The 15,387-nt window shown below is 32.3% G+C and overlaps 4 protein-coding genes across 5 annotated transcripts in view; 2 read left to right on the top strand and 2 right to left on the bottom strand.

The window, feature by feature from the left end:
* Nucleotides 1–127: 127 nt before the first annotated feature.
* Nucleotides 128–5,983, bottom strand: Pep (Protein on ecdysone puffs). Its single transcript, XM_033484524.2, has 10 exons — nucleotides 5,858–5,983; nucleotides 5,002–5,351; nucleotides 4,766–4,912; nucleotides 3,631–3,860; nucleotides 2,750–3,047; nucleotides 2,515–2,673; nucleotides 2,204–2,444; nucleotides 1,919–2,116; nucleotides 1,650–1,834; nucleotides 128–1,566 (listed from the first exon to the last, which is right to left on the bottom strand). Exons 2-10 carry the CDS (start codon nucleotides 5,344–5,346, stop codon nucleotides 1,072–1,074), a joined length of 2,298 nt encoding a protein of 765 aa, XP_033340415.2. The 5' UTR covers nucleotides 5,347–5,351; nucleotides 5,858–5,983; the 3' UTR covers nucleotides 128–1,071.
* A 333-nt stretch (nucleotides 5,984–6,316) lies between these two features.
* Nucleotides 6,317–9,638, top strand: csul (protein arginine N-methyltransferase 5). 2 transcript variants are annotated; one of them, XM_033484521.2, is made up of 12 exons: nucleotides 6,317–6,493; nucleotides 6,619–6,739; nucleotides 6,828–6,946; nucleotides 7,007–7,230; nucleotides 7,299–7,478; nucleotides 7,761–7,970; nucleotides 8,043–8,263; nucleotides 8,331–8,453; nucleotides 8,524–8,699; nucleotides 8,771–8,974; nucleotides 9,048–9,229; nucleotides 9,320–9,638. In XM_033484521.2, the coding sequence occupies exons 2-12, from the start codon at nucleotides 6,651–6,653 to the stop codon at nucleotides 9,470–9,472; spliced, it is 1,881 nt and encodes a 626-aa protein (XP_033340412.2). In that variant the 5' UTR covers nucleotides 6,317–6,493; nucleotides 6,619–6,650; the 3' UTR covers nucleotides 9,473–9,638. The 2 variants fall into 2 exon arrangements, with proteins under 2 accessions (XP_033340412.2, XP_033340413.2); XM_033484522.2 differs by lacking the exon at nucleotides 6,317–6,493 and adding an exon at nucleotides 6,533–6,551.
* A 477-nt stretch (nucleotides 9,639–10,115) lies between these two features.
* On the top strand, nucleotides 10,116–12,169 carry ppl (glycine cleavage system H protein, mitochondrial). Its single transcript, XM_076520212.1, has 3 exons — nucleotides 10,116–10,656; nucleotides 11,062–11,205; nucleotides 11,288–12,169. Exons 1-3 carry the CDS (start codon nucleotides 10,512–10,514, stop codon nucleotides 11,515–11,517), a joined length of 519 nt encoding a protein of 172 aa, XP_076376327.1. The 5' UTR covers nucleotides 10,116–10,511; the 3' UTR covers nucleotides 11,518–12,169.
* ftz-f1 (ftz transcription factor 1) overlaps nucleotides 11,933–15,387 on the bottom strand; it is a 73,806-nt gene continuing 70,351 nt past the window's right edge. The window contains exon 5 of the mRNA XM_076520140.1: nucleotides 11,933–15,337. Within this exon, the coding sequence (XP_076376255.1) occupies nucleotides 15,191–15,337 (147 nt within the window). The 3' untranslated portion in view covers nucleotides 11,933–15,190. The remainder of the gene's footprint in view (nucleotides 15,338–15,387) is intronic.

The following is a 15,387-nucleotide window of genomic DNA, read 5'->3' as shown; positions in this document are numbered from 1 at the left end:
TTAATTATTAACTATTCATAAGGACGGTGTATTCAGTACAATCCAGTATTTTTAATATAATTTATTTTTATACTTTCTACAATACTGACGTAGAAGAATTGAATATTGGAATGAAAAAACTTCTAGATGATTTTTTAAAAATACGATGTTAATTTTTTATTATTCGATTGCTTTTGTAAACAACCATTATTTCTCATAGTACTTCAGTGAAGAGCTTAATTAATACAAAAAAGTAATGACAACTGTACTATTAAGATACAATAAGTGATCATAATCGTTCCATAATTTGATTTCTGTAAATTAAGGTATTATATAAAGGTAATAACATTACATATAAAGGTGAAGTGCAAATTATTTTATGAAAGTAAATGTTCCGATATTTTTATAAGGCGATCGACGAACTATTTGCATTTTCCATATCAGTATTTTTACAATACATTCTTTATCACGTAAAACATATAAGTCCTATAATAAAATTCTATCGCATTATCATAAGGACAATAAAATCGTTATGATATACTGTATATAGACTTTGATTATAAGTATTTTATTACACTATCCATAAACTGATTAAAATAATATTAATATCTTAATTTTATTGCAAGATACATATTTGTATGTATCTTCAACATATCTAATAGGAATGAAATCTTATTATAAATTTCATATTATGGTTGTATTTAAAAGACCATTGACATATTTCAAGTATTCGAATATTAACCACATTTTCCGGTATGGAATAGTTACAAGATACATAAGAGTATAACTTTTCGTTTTGTTTCCTTAATTTTCGATCTACCCATCGTCTACTTGAGACTCTACAAACCATTGTAAGTAGTACATAATTAAAACCTCCTTTATCAAGTAAGCTTGGATAAATAAATAATTGCCACCTGCATACTTCTCATCGTATAGAAATACACGTGTGCCGCATATGATTTGTAATTATGTTATTTGTATATCGATGACTGGAAAATAATCGAAATGGTGAAATCTAACAATGGGCTAAATAGTGTAAAACTACTGAATATATCCAAGCTTACTTCAATCTTAGTACAGGAATAGTACCTATTATCGTCGGCCCCTTCGTGATCGTGGACTACCACGACCACGTGTGAAGCCTCCTCGCCCACGAGTTTGTTTTATTTGGGGACTCTGATCTCTCTCTATTTTTGGAACAATTTTTTCCGGTTCGGCAGGTTGCTCCTTCTCATCTCCGTCATCAATTAAGTTTCCTATTTCCGCTTCATTATCGTTATCGATATCTGCCCACGCTTTGTCGGCCGGTGTTGTTTTTTTGTCTTGAGCATTAGAATCATTTTGAGTAGCCTGTTGGCTGCTGCTGGTATCACCTTCACGATGCTCTTCCTCTTCAGATTCGGCGTCGGCCTCGAGAGGATCATACTTCTCATCCCCATCAGCCTTTTTCTGTGCATTCGCGTTCTCAGCGTTATTTTCCTGCGTTTCCTTCGCTTCTCCGTTGTCTTGCTCTTCAGAAAGAGCAATCTTGCGACGCTTCCAACTGCCTTCGTACTCTTTATTACTCTCCGCAGTGTCTTCGTTGGTCTGTAGGAAAAGGCAATTATTATTAGTTATATTTTATTATACTTCAAATTTATATTGGAACTTTTTTTTGCTGAAAATTGTACCTCTGCTTTCTCAGCTGTTTTTTGTTCGGCATTCTCATTAGTAGACGTCAAAGACTTTACTTCTTGCACGAAATTTCGGTAATGAGTTATGCTGCGCAAGTGAACATTCATATCTTCTGCTAACAGCATGAATCTTCGACACTTCTCGCAATAAAATCCTTGAACGTCCTTTACCATTGACTTTCCTAAAATAATATAAATAGTAAACAATAGTTATATTATTAAAAACATGCTAAAACAATTATATAAATTCTTTCGATGAAATTTACCGATAGAAATTTGATTTTGACGGCAGTATTTGTAAGAGGGTATTTTGAATTTCTTCTCTGCCATATTCTCGGCGATGTCTGTAATATATTCTTGTTCTTCGGCTGCCTCTTCTTCCTTTTCAGTTTTAATTTCAGAACCAACGTCCTTTTCTTCATCTTCAATAGTGCGTACTTCAGCCTCTCCTTTAGCCAGTTTGTCTGCAAATAAAATGAGGAAACGCACAATTAAAGAATGCATCACATATTGTTTATACATTCAAACATTGTTACACGTTTCTTGCGTACCTTTCTTCTTATTTTTTCGCTGTTCTTCACATTGTACAGCGTTTTTCATATGTGCAGGAGTTAAACAATGTTCGTCATACTCGATACGCGATGGAAACTCTTTCACGCAGGGGAAACATCTTGGATGCAAGAAAGTCTTCAATTGTTGATGCTTGTCGCTCTTCCTGTGCGTTGATAAAGTACCGTAGAAATTTAAATCGCACATTGTACAATATTCCCTAACATTTAGATCCACTGAAACCTAATAAAAGTGATTATAATTATGATACACACAATGAAATACTGCAAAATATAATTTTCCGTATACACACTTTCTTCCCTCGACGTTTCGAATTAGTCAAGCTAAATTCACGTTGCTCTTCTGCTATTCTCAATTCATGCCTCATCAGATCAACTTTCAATTTGTACATTTCGTCTAACTTTTCCATCATCAATTGATGGGCTCGACCTCTTAAGTGGTTTTCGAAGGACTAAAAAAGTTATTAATTAAAGGATTTATAGGCAACGTTGCACAGCCGTGCATTTCCCATATTTAACAAAACTTACATATCCATCCCACATGTGTTTATTACAAATATGACAGAACATATGGTTCATTGGAACCTCTGCGTAACGACTTTCAGCATGTCTAGCTTCGGATTTCTTGCCAGTCATCTTTGGGTCTTTCTCAGTTGTCGCTACATTCGTATCTTTTGCTACATCTTCAGTAGATGTTTTATCTGTTTTCTGTTCAGCATCTTCTTGAGCTTTTTCACCTTCGTAAGCCTTCGTACCGATGCACTCCGATTGTTTCTTTTCATCTTTCCAATCGCGTTTCTTCTCTTCAGATTCTTCGATCACTTCGCTAATATAGAAACAAATGTACAACTCTTTTATAATTACAACAAATTACAACCAGCCTTGTCGTTGATTCTTTTTAAAGATGATTTAAATAATATATTTGGTACATCTGTTTTAGTCATAGCACAGGTAAATAAAATTTGTAACATGGAAACTAGAAAGAAACTGGGCATGATATGCTCATGTCTAGTGAAGATATCTGATTTGCCTGTTATTATGTACAATCTATATTGAATAATGTGTACAGTAAGAAGAATATATGGGGCTATATTCTCTATGTAATTATGAAATATTATGTGTTACGAACTTGTAGCAATTCTAACTTAAATTTGTAACATGAGTCGAGTTTCATCAACAATGGGGGAGTGAATATAACATACTTTAAATGGATATATGTATATATGTATATATATACATAAATATGTATGTATTCTCTTAAAAAGTCAGTTTAGAAAAAGGGCACAATGTTGATATATATAGAATAATATACTGTATGCACGTAAGAAGCACCGTACATACAAAGACAGGTGATAGAATGAGAACTTACTGAAGTTTGAAGAAACTATTCACAATCACCAGGAGCTTACCTTTTTACAACAGGTGCTTCTGCTTTTTCATTATCAGAGGTCTTAACGTCCTGCTGTTCCTTTTTGGCAGTCTGATTTTGTTTAGAGGCAGGAATTGGTTTAGAAGATTTATCGTTGCGATGCTGAGTTTGGTTTCCGTTCATACGCTGACTGCCAGACTGGGGTGCACGAGATTGTTGTGCAGATGGACCACGTCGCCCAGCGGGGCCATCACGGGCGCGATTGCCCATCTAGTCATGTAGGTCAAATGACCAAGCCATCATGAGAAGTATCTGATATAATTGCGATTCTTTCTCGAATCGAATTTGGTTTTTACAACCTCTGGGATTGTTGATGGGAGAAAAATATTCTACACGATTTGGAAGCAGGACGTATTTAGTGTTTCAATGAACACCAAAGGTCAGTAATTCCACATTTTCGTGGAGGGGGAAAAAGGAAAGTAGTAAATAGATAGTTGAAGATGCTCTCGATCATAGCATCATCTAACTCTGCACAGGCAATGATCATACCGATCATAAGATGTGATACTTATAAAATGCATATACATTTCCTTTGAACATAGTCCAATAAAGATCAATGAAAAATAATCAACAAGAAGAAGACATTAAAACGGTCAAAAATGCAGCTTGCAATCAATGTTTTTGAATAAACATTCTTCCATCAGTTTCAAGTGTAATGATGAATAGAAGACTTGGATGGATTCTAAATGAACTAAGTCGGAGGGAAAACGTATCTGCTTGTCATTGCTGAAATTTTACTGCACAAAACCACAGTTAACATCCACTACTAAAAATGAGAAACTGTACTCTGAAATCAATACACGTCTTGTTACCGTGTTCTATAATGAAATAACATTGCGATGGCAATTAAATACTCCTACGAAAATCATGTATGGCAAAACAGTATATATCTCATTAACTTCACAGGGTAGCCATGTAGTAACTTATCCACTGACTGAAAGCCTCATTAATGAATCGATCAATGAACATAAAGAAGGAGAATTAATACATTTTCTGCTTAAGAATTGGTGTTGTTGATGTAAAAATAAGAAGTGTAGACTAAAAAATTGCCCTTTTGCAATTTGTATTACAAATGATGTTTATATGATAAAATGATAACTGTTATATGGTTGTACCTTGTTATATGGTTGGGGCCGTTGGTTCTTCATTGGATGTCTCACAGGCCGATCATTGAAACGTCCAGATTGGAAGTTTTGCTGATTTGGGAAATTTGGCCCTGGACCGGAAAAGTTATTACCCAGGCTAAGGAGCGATGGTACCTGCTGTAAATGCATAATTATATTTATAATTTTTCATATTAACAATTATAAACAAGCTAACATGTTATTCCAATAATTATTAAAGAATTTACCTGTTGTTGAACATCTTGTTGGTTACGAAGTAAATTTGTTAAGAGATTACTGGCTATTGCTAACTGTGCTTGGGGTGATGCTAAAGACAGATTATTATTTGGTGTCGGTAAGATTCCTCGACCAGGCATCATTCCTCCTTCCCATGGATTCATTCCTCCGCTTCCACCACCTCCGCCACCTCCACCCATTCCACCACCCATATTGCCACCCATGCCTCCTCCGCCACCCATGTTTCCAACTCTTCCACCACCACCGCCGCCTCCACCTCCTGCACCACCACCTCCTCGATTATTGAAGTTACGATTCCCAAAAGAATCGCGTTTTATTCCTCGATTAAACGACATGGTACCTGAAAGAATTTATTTCAAATATTACATTTAAAACGTCTTTATTATTTATAGAGTTTCTAGTTTTTGTTTAATATTTTAAAGTAAGCGGTTTCATTAAAAAATCTTACTGTACGACCTTATTTAGTTTTGACAAAAATGTTTCATTTATAAATGGAGTACGTGAATGGGCGTCTATTTCCAATACGTGAATTCAGCTAATTCTCAACAATTATACCGCCGAAATTTCTACTTATATAACAAAGAAATACATAACAACGCGCAGTGTATTTAATAGAAGTAGAAAGAAGGACCTAATACATCAGAAAGAAAATAAATAATCTTGACTTTTTCCCTTGGTAATTTACACAGCAAATGACGCCGTACAATGTGACTAACTCTCTAATTTCAACGAAACCCGATATTAAGAAATTTTTCTTTCATACTTTCACAAAAATATTAAACGATGTTTTGCAATATTTACTTAATAATTGTTATAAGTAAAAATCCATTATAAATGATTACTTACTGAAGAAATGACAAACTTGAGCACGGCACAAGAAAATGAGACAAAACGGGAATGCTCAAGGAAATGGAGTCACTAATGTAAGCGTCTATCACGAACGAAGGCAGCATTCAAAATGGTCGATGCTGTCAAAGAATTCTATTTCTCATTGGTCGATTGGATCGAGGAATTCTACCTTTGATTGGTTGATTCATATTCGTTCCCTTAAAATTACATATGTATGTACATACGTGTACATGATTAAAGACATATGTATGTATATATAAAGAAAATATTTATCCAAATTTTATTACTTTACAAGAGAAATAATTAAAAGTCGTACATAATATATAATTAATAAATTGACAATAAATATTTAATTCTTTTATGCGAGAAAATGAGTTTCATACATACACACATATGTACATACACATATATACATACATACAATACTAAAGCTATGTTCTTGGAAGGACTGTGACCAACTGTGACTGCGGACTGTGGACAAACATAACAGTATTGCACGTGCAAATCATAATCAGCGCCCAAGCGTTTGTAATTTTACAGTATAATTCGAAATATAATCACTTACTGAATGTGTTAAAAGTTTACTAATAATTCATTGAATAATGTTATTAAAGTCTTCGTATTAAAATTGAGGTAGAATTACATATTATTTAATAAAATCGCATACGTTTCTGTCCGGAACTAGTTACCGGTAATCGTTGGTTTTATAAAATATGAATGTACTAGCAAACTATTTTTTGTTTATTAAATATTTTCAGGAAACAAGTGTCGAATTTATCAATATTATATAATGACAAATCAGAGATCAATTTCCTGTGGTCTTGACTTCTGTGCTGCACCAGATCTTAATAGTTGTCTTATTACTGCAAATTCATCCAAGTACGTTGATAAAAGTAGTACTTAGTAAAAATTATAGCTACGTTATTTAATTAATCACTTAGAAACTTTATGTACGATACATTTTCAGGTATGAATTCGTATTCATTCCACTTATTCATCCTTTGTACAAAAGAGAATTCGTTTCTGGTGCTGCAAAAAAACGAAGCGGTCCTTTTACCAGACCAGACATAGTACTATGCAGTTCTGGTAATTGAATTGTTGTATGTACTTGCTTTCGCAGGAAGTTAATTATGATTTACTTTACAGACTGGAATCATTTAATTATTGGAAAAATATCACCATACATTAGAGTCGATTCAAAAAATCCTATTGTAAAGAGAAACAGTGAGGAGACTTTAAATCAAGAACTAGCGTTAGCAAGACACTTGGGACTTGTAGGAGTTACCTTTAGATTGATGGGTGGAATAGAACGTAATGCAAATCTTGCTAGAATTATCTGTGATAAAGTGTCAAGCACATGTACTTTACAGGTATAAGCATTAATTAAGTTTGCAACTTATATGCTTATAATATGTAGCATTTTTAAATTTCATTGTAGATTTGGATACAAATACCTATGGAAAATCCAGTTAAACAAGCTTATTCTTATAGAAAAGGAGAGTGTAACTCAATAGAAAACCCATGGGAATGGTGGAATGCCTTCAGAATAGTTTGCGATTATGATAGAAAGCTAGGTGTTGCATTAATTATAAGCCATGATCTTCCTGAACCAGAAGAGGTACTTCGTTGTATTATTCCTATACACTGGATGTTCCAATTAACTTGAGTACCTCAAATCTTTCACTTAATATTGGTAATAGAAATAAACATGAGAGGAAAACATTATTTTTAATTTGCTTGCTACAACATTGTTGCTTTCTCAAGTCAAAAATAAAATTTTCCTGTGATATTCTACTCTATCGCCAGTAATAAGTGAAATATTTGACGTGCTTGATTTAATTGAGATGCCGAGTCCGATATATAAAGAAATTAAATGTAATAAAGTTGACTTGATTACAAGATCGACAGGTGGCTAGGAGAACCAGTTAAATGTTTGTTTATACCTACATCATTATTTATCACAAATAAAAAGGGATATCCCGTTTTGAGTAAAGCCCACCAAACAGTAATAAAAAAATTTTCGATGTTAGAAGTACAATTTGTACTCACAGGAGCAAATCGTCATCAACATATTAGTTACTACCACAATTACTTGGAATATTTATGGAAGGTAAATTGTGCAAGTACTTAATTATTTACTTTAATTCTAATTTATCAACTTGAGCTTAAAAATTGTATATAGAATTGTCAAGTAAATGGTACAGTAGAAAGATTTGCTCGTGGATATGAAGATTACTTACAATGTCCTCTGCAACCACTTATGGATAATCTAGAATCACAAACATACGAGATCTTTGAAAAAGATCCTTTTAAATATACGCAATACCAAACAGCTATTTATGAAGCAATTCTTGGAATTGTGAATGATTCACCGGACACAACGGATGATGAGGATAGAAAAATGTAATACACAATATTATAAATACGTACAATTGTGAGAATAAATATGAAAATATTTTTTTAATTGTAGAGTAATTATGGTGGTCGGTGCTGGAAGAGGGCCACTTGTTTTCGCATCTTTAAATGCCGCGGAAATGGCAAATCAGAAGGTCAAAGTATACGCCGTAGAAAAGAATCCTAATGCAGTATTAACGTAATTAATTTTGTTATAAATCATTCACTGTTAAAGTAGAAAGAAGGTAATTATAATTTGTTACATATAGTTTACAGGCACTTGAAAGAGATATGTGGGAGGACAAAGTAACAGTAGTGTCGTGTGATATGAGAGAATGGAATGCTCCTGAAAAAGCAGATATTCTAGTGTCCGAGTTACTCGGCTCTTTTGGTGACAATGAACTATCTCCTGAATGTTTAGACGGAGTCCAGAAATTTTTAAAAGGTATAGTTTATTATATAACTGAATTTGGCGTATTTATATATAAATATTATGATCATTTGAAATTATGTTAGATGATGGTATAAGCATACCGTCCTCATATACATCTTACATTGCTCCTGTACAATCCTCAAAGCTGTATAATGAAGTAAGATGTTGTAAAGACAAAGACAAACATTTCTTGGCACATTTCGAGACATCATATGTTGTCCATCTGCAAAACAAATATGACATAGCAAAACCACAGGCATTATTTACATTCAAGCACCCGAATAAAGGTTGGTGACATTCATACTCCATTCGTTTCTTATGAATTCTAAACTTCGTTTAATACTGTTATCATAATTTTAGCGGATATTATTGATAATTCACGATATGAGATCAAGACGTTTGAAGTGCAACAAAATTCTGTACTACATGGCTTTTCCGGATATTTTGATGCAGTTTTATATAAAGAAATTAGAATGAGTATAGAGCCCAGCACACGCAGTCCTAAAATGTTCAGCTGGTTTCCCATATTTTTTCCAATTAGGGTAATGCAAAAATATGAAATGCACATTTATAGTACTATGAAATTTTATAAAAATACAAATAATATGGTACTTAATTTGATTTTGTCACAGGAACCAGTACAAGTGAAAGCAGGTGAACAAATAGTGGTTCACTTCTGGCGTCAATGTAGCTTAAAAAATGTCTGGTACGAATGGTGCATCAGTAAGCCTATTTCAGGACCTATTCATAATCCTGGAGGACGTTCTTATACCATAGGTTTATAATTTAGTATATCTATCATTATCTCGAAATTGTGGTAAAATATCTTTGTAATACATTTCCGACAAGAATACCATCAAAAGTTCCTCATAGGTGCACAAAATTGTGACATTATTTGGAATTTATGATTTTTTATGCTTTAAATAAATAATGAATTCTTTATAAAAATTACTGGAGTCATGTAAATATATTGAGGCACCCTTTGTATTAAAAGGAACACGTGTATTGCATAAAATATATTGGAGAAATTACGATATATTAAAGCGACAACAAAGCTTGCTGTTGGCTAAAAATGGAAATCAGAATATAGTTTCACGATTTTCTGTTCGAATTATTCACAGTGAACCTGTAGGTCACTGATATTCTACGATGCCGATGACATAAATTACAAGTTATCTCCCAAAGTGTTTTAGCTGACCCCTTGACCTCACGTGATTTCAATAACATTAAATATTTTCTTTAACTGTCGCAGGCTTGATATTTGTTACATTAAGTTTTTCATTCCGAGTATAAAAGCTGCATCAATGTTTAAACTGGAGTTTATATTATATCCTCGATTCACAATTGATGCATATTTTTTTATAATTGATATGGTTTCAGCATTCATAAATACTACAGTAAACAAGAATATGAACATAACAGTGAAGTATGAAATTAATACATAATACAGTTTTAATAATTATAAAATTCAGATATAGCTGGATATTTAAAGTTACCATTAGGATTGATATTTTATTGTAATTACACACACGACAATATACTTGTTTCGCGTTAGCGGAGAATTATCGAGTGACGAAACGTACTCTACGAGATAAAAGAGATTGATAAATTAAGAAACATATGCTGTTTCGTACACATCATTTAATCATTCATTCGTGTCGCGCCTTTTAGTTCGTTCCATTACGGAATGTTCCTAAACTTAGGAACTCTGGTAAGGACGACAACATATAACATAGCATAGTAGTCGATACTTCCGCAATAAGGTTAAGTTTTTGGTGCTGACCTGATTCATTTAGATTGTACCTGGTACATTATAAAAACAAAATGGCAAAACTAGTTACACAATTAACAAAATGTACCGCGCAGACATTTTCATGTGCTACGAGGATAAATTTATTCAGTCATCCTGTTTCAAGAGTATCCATGCACCTCTCGCGTTCTATTTCTACCACTCGATGTTTAAAAGTCGGTAAGTTTGGAAACAAATTTGATAAAAAAAAACTAACTAATAATAAAAGTATTTTAATAGCAAAAATAACCAGGATTGGATATTATTCTATTAAAATTTTTAATTAAAATTAACATCGTAGATTATTGTATATAATCATTAATTGTATGGTAATTACGTGATAGAATTATTAATCCAATAAATTGCATTGAATATTGTCGAACACCGAATATAACGCACAAGAACCTAATAATGTTAATGCAATGTATATTTATAAATTTGTTATTTACTGCATAAATTTCTGTTTTGTAAAACTTACTTTAGTAACGCTGAAAAATGTCTGTTCCTTTAAAGACACTGTGATATAGCTTTTATTATATAACTTTTGTTTGATTAAAATTCAATCATAAAACTTCTCATTTCTAGGACGGCTATTTGCGAAATCACATGAATGGATCGTTGTCAATGGTAACATAGGAGTAGTTGGAATATCTCATCACGCGCAAGAAACACTGGGCGATGTTGTGTACGTTCAGCTTCCAGCAGTTGAACTTGTAGTGAATACGGGAGGTGAGGCCTATCATAAATGTATCCTTTAAAATAAGATGCTAATATCTTGGTCCTCCTATTTCACAAAAATTTATTTTTGCAGAAGAGTGTGGAGCAATAGAATCAGTGAAAGCTGTTTCTGAAATATATAGTCCAGTCAGTGGAAAGATATTAGACATAAATGAAATGATTTTACAAGTACCTGGTTTAATTAATGTATCATGTTATGACAACGGATGGCTGTTCAAAATAGAATTAGGTAATCCAGATGAACTTAAAAATCTACTAAGTGATGAAGCTTATAATCTATATCTACTGTCTGATCAGCATTAAGCATCTTTTACTGTGAATCTATACAAAGTTATTATTTAGTAGTAGCTTAATTGAATCTGTTAGTACAATCTATTATCAATATAAAAAGGATTTTTATTTATTTTAAAGCATAAAGTAACAAACATATTTGTTTACACGTTAGTACACAATATTTTATCGTACAAACGTAAAACAGCTGCATTTTAAAATTAATTGTGTGACTGAATGAAAAAAGAAAAACATTATGATTCGAATAAAATTAATTTAAATTACGAAAGTGTTTATAAAACAAACGTATCGTAATTTTCGGTAATAAAACATTATGCTTGTGAGCCATGCAAAGGCATAATTTTCTATGTAAGATTAGGCGACTGTGCTTAATGCGATACATGAGGTGTAATATATGAACATTATGAATTAAGAATATGAAGCTGAGTGCAGTAGTTAGTTGATGTCTTTATTAACCACTGTGCATTTTCTTATCTTGTTATCATATTTGTACAAAGCAAACAAATGTTTTAATATACATGTTATTCGATATACGAATGACACCATTGTTGTTACAAATTATAGTAAACTTTGTGTTGTACATAAACGCATTTAAATTATAATAACATGTGTATATAAAGAAACGATTGAATGTTTTCAAATACTATCTGTAAATTTCTGAAAATTGTCTGCTTAATAATTTACATAGTACCATCCTTTACCCTCCTTTCGAAATCTATCGTTACGTCTCATGGATATTGTACATATTTTACAATAATACCAAAGACAAGGAGTGCAATAAGGGGAATATCATTGTTTAAAAGGAGTTCAATCAGTATAATATATAAAAAATAGCACTGTCGATCCTAAAAAGGAACAGTTATTAGTTAATAATAAAGATATATTTACAATCAATTATTTTTTTTTCTACATAATTTACAATTGCCAACTCCTAATGGCAGTGTTAACAACGCAGAATAGTTCATCTTTAAATGTTAATTCCAATTATTTATTGGAGCAAAAAATCACATCGATATTAAATTAGATTATTTTGCCAATTATAATTAGTAACTGTACATATTTAACACAATGCTTATTACACCAGTATTATCGTACTTTCTAGTTACAATTATCAATAAACACGTTGTAACAGAATCGAGCGGACGATTAAATAGGATGGACACATACAAAGATCATTGATTTAGGGATATATTTAGAAGAGACAATTTTCGTGTTTTTTTTCTTTTTTCGAGATAATTATGTTTGCGATTTTCATTAAGTTGTTCCAAAATTATCAGACCGACACGTTCTACAAGAAGTCTCGAGGGCAGATGAAATTACAATAAATAAAGTGTTACGGTTTTTCACTTGTGGTTTACCCAAACAGCAACATGGGATTTGAAGTTCTTTCACAGTTTCGTCGGTAATAGTTAAATTTCGAGTCAAATATATTATACATTTCATGTACAAGTATAATCTAATTTGGAATAAACATAGTAGTAAACTAAGATAGTGTAGCATGGAAATATATAACGGTTACAATACTTGAATGGAACTTTTACATTCTGTCGTTACGCATATTACAGAAGCCGTAGACATCAAGTCTACGTAAGGTAACATTCATACATTCCATTTAATTTGCTATCTGGGTGTCTATTCTGAGGTATGTGGTTCACTAAAAATGTAAAAATGTAAGACTTAATACAGTTACGAAGAGGTAGACATTCATATGCGAGTTAAATAAACATATTAACTGTTTTGAAAGCATTTTTCTTTTCTTATTTTTTCGTTTTTTTTTTAAGGAATCGACAATCGATAATAATGCAAACATTTTTTTTATTTTGATCGATTGATTTAAAAAGAACCAGACGATTTGAAAATTTGGGAACACGTTGATTGATTACATTTTGTATCTATATTGAAGATTTCAAAAATTTTTGACCGTGGACACAAATCTTTACTCACACGATAAGTACATGCATGTTTTCGAAAATATATACGTGTATATATATATATATTTTTATATATATATATTTATTCATTTATTATATATTTATATTCTTCCATGGTAGTAATACTCGCAGCTAACTCCTCCTGGTTTGATTCAACACTTGATCCTTAATCTAATGTGGCATCGAGTTTTTCTTTCGTTATCTTTTTTTTTTGTTACGTACATCAACAAATCATTTACATCTATATTTAATATCTTATTACGAAGTCGGTGGAAAAGTGAAAGTAGTAAAATAGCATTTTTTCCAGGTACTTCTTTGATAGAGGATATAAACAGTAGGAGTTGCAAAGGGTGGTACTACCAGCCTACCAGTACGAGCAAAGATTTCTGTTCTTGTTGCCACACTTGAGCCTCGAATCTAGCACGTGTAATATACCGATGGCTTAGATACCACAGGCGTCGAAAAGACAACCTTCACAGCACTGAAAAGTTTCTGACTATTGACTAAACAATAATAATAATAATCTATTAGTGAAAAATTACTACGGTTCGATCGCTACCTTAACATTCAGTAAATATTTATCTATTTAACAATTGCGATAAGACAATATTGATCTTATATACTTAGTTAATAATCGCTAGATAATGTAGGACCACATAAACCTTGCTCCAATGATTCTTTCATTTCTTAAACAGAATCTTTATTATGATACAATATACAATAATAAAATATCGCATTTTTCGTGGTTATTTTTTTTTCCGCCACCTATTTGAAAAAAATAATAAAAGAGAAAATACATGAATAAAGTTCTAAATTAGTGAAGACATTAAGTAGCTAATGATTTTTTTCTCAGTAAGCAACAGAAATATATTTATTTCATTAAACTATACACAAAATATTATAATTACATATTTAACATGATTTATACTTTACAACATAATTGGAATGTGTTAACTAGTATTTACAATATAATAGCCCTGCTGTGTGCAAGTGTGACAAAATGCAGATTTTGTTTTTTAATTAGGAAGTTCTAAGGATGCCCAGGTGGCCGTGCGACATATATGTATATATGTATATATAAGTATATCACATGAAATTTTACTGTCGTTCCAAGTATGCCCATTGAATCCCTTGCAAGAAGCACGATTGTGACCGTTAGAGTCGGCAATTCTTTGTGTGTTTACCTTTTATTTCTTTTTATCTTCGTTCGTTCGTGTTTACTATTAGGATATCGTTTCTTTCGTTTTTCGTTCAAAATGAGAGCAAGGCTTCAGTGGTATTATGCTTAAAAATAATCGCTTCTAGTATTAGAAAAATAGCTTTGCTTATTTAGACAAAAGTTGCCTGCCCTTTGACCAATATTTTGTTAACCACCCTTTGTACTGTTTTCAAGGCATCTTGCTTACTGTTTCCCTGCGCTTGTACCCACCAACAGGGGTAGTAATTCTCCATGGATACATCTCTAAAACTTCAACATCAAATATAGAAAATATATGTCATTATGTTTATATATTTAGATACAGTTTATAATACATATATTATGTATATATGTAAAGTATGTACGTCTATACTCGATTTGTTTTTTTGCATAGGTATTTTATGAACCAGGGCCCCTTAACTTGGTCCAATACCTAAGCAGCGTTAGCTCTTAATAGGTACTTGAGGTCCACTTTGACAGTAAGGGGCTCTATCGTGATTTCTGAGATATAGCAATACACTAACTCGTGACAATGCTGCCGAACGAATCTATCGTTTCATTTTCTTTTAGCATGAAGCATCTCCATGAGAAGAGTTTGGGTCGGTGCTCCACCACTACAATGCTTCTGGTAAAGATGATCTTCTCCCCTGCTTGCTACCACATGAATTTCGGGTAATACTGCTAGCAGCTTATTAAACTTATCCTATTCGCACAAATACATTAGAGATTATTATTCAAATTGTACAATATAAA

This window comes from Megalopta genalis, chromosome 1 (assembly GCF_051020955.1).
Source record: "Megalopta genalis isolate 19385.01 chromosome 1, iyMegGena1_principal, whole genome shotgun sequence".
NCBI classification, from domain to species: domain Eukaryota; kingdom Metazoa; phylum Arthropoda; class Insecta; order Hymenoptera; family Halictidae; genus Megalopta; species Megalopta genalis.
The sequence above is the reverse complement of the archived record's forward strand: the minus strand, read 5'-3'. Positions and strand labels throughout refer to the sequence as shown.

What these genes read in the sequence shown, in the direction of transcription:
- Pep (XM_033484524.2), bottom strand. Translation starts at nt 5,346, where the DNA reads ATGTCGTTTAATCGAGGAATAAAACGCGATTCTTTTGGGAATCGTAAC. An exon ending in CGAAACGTCGAGGGAAGAAA is followed by an intron (nt 2,445 to 2,514) that starts GTGTGTATACGG and finishes CACTTTTATTAG; the next exon opens with GTTTCAGTGGATCTAAATGT. An exon ending in AAACAGCTGAGAAAGCAGAG is followed by an intron (nt 1,567 to 1,649) that starts GTACAATTTTCA and finishes CTTTTCCTACAG; the next exon opens with ACCAACGAAGACACTGCGGA.
- csul (XM_033484521.2), top strand. Translation starts at nt 6,651, where the DNA reads ATGACAAATCAGAGATCAATTTCCTGTGGTCTTGACTTCTGTGCTGCA. An exon ending in ATTACTGCAAATTCATCCAA is followed by an intron (nt 6,740 to 6,827) that starts GTACGTTGATAA and finishes ATACATTTTCAG; the next exon opens with GTATGAATTCGTATTCATTC. An exon ending in ATTCAAGCACCCGAATAAAG is followed by an intron (nt 8,975 to 9,047) that starts GTTGGTGACATT and finishes TCATAATTTTAG; the next exon opens with CGGATATTATTGATAATTCA.
- ppl (XM_076520212.1), top strand. Translation starts at nt 10,512, where the DNA reads ATGGCAAAACTAGTTACACAATTAACAAAATGTACCGCGCAGACATTT. An exon ending in CACTCGATGTTTAAAAGTCG is followed by an intron (nt 10,657 to 11,061) that starts GTAAGTTTGGAA and finishes TCTCATTTCTAG; the next exon opens with GACGGCTATTTGCGAAATCA. An exon ending in ACTTGTAGTGAATACGGGAG is followed by an intron (nt 11,206 to 11,287) that starts GTGAGGCCTATC and finishes TTATTTTTGCAG; the next exon opens with AAGAGTGTGGAGCAATAGAA.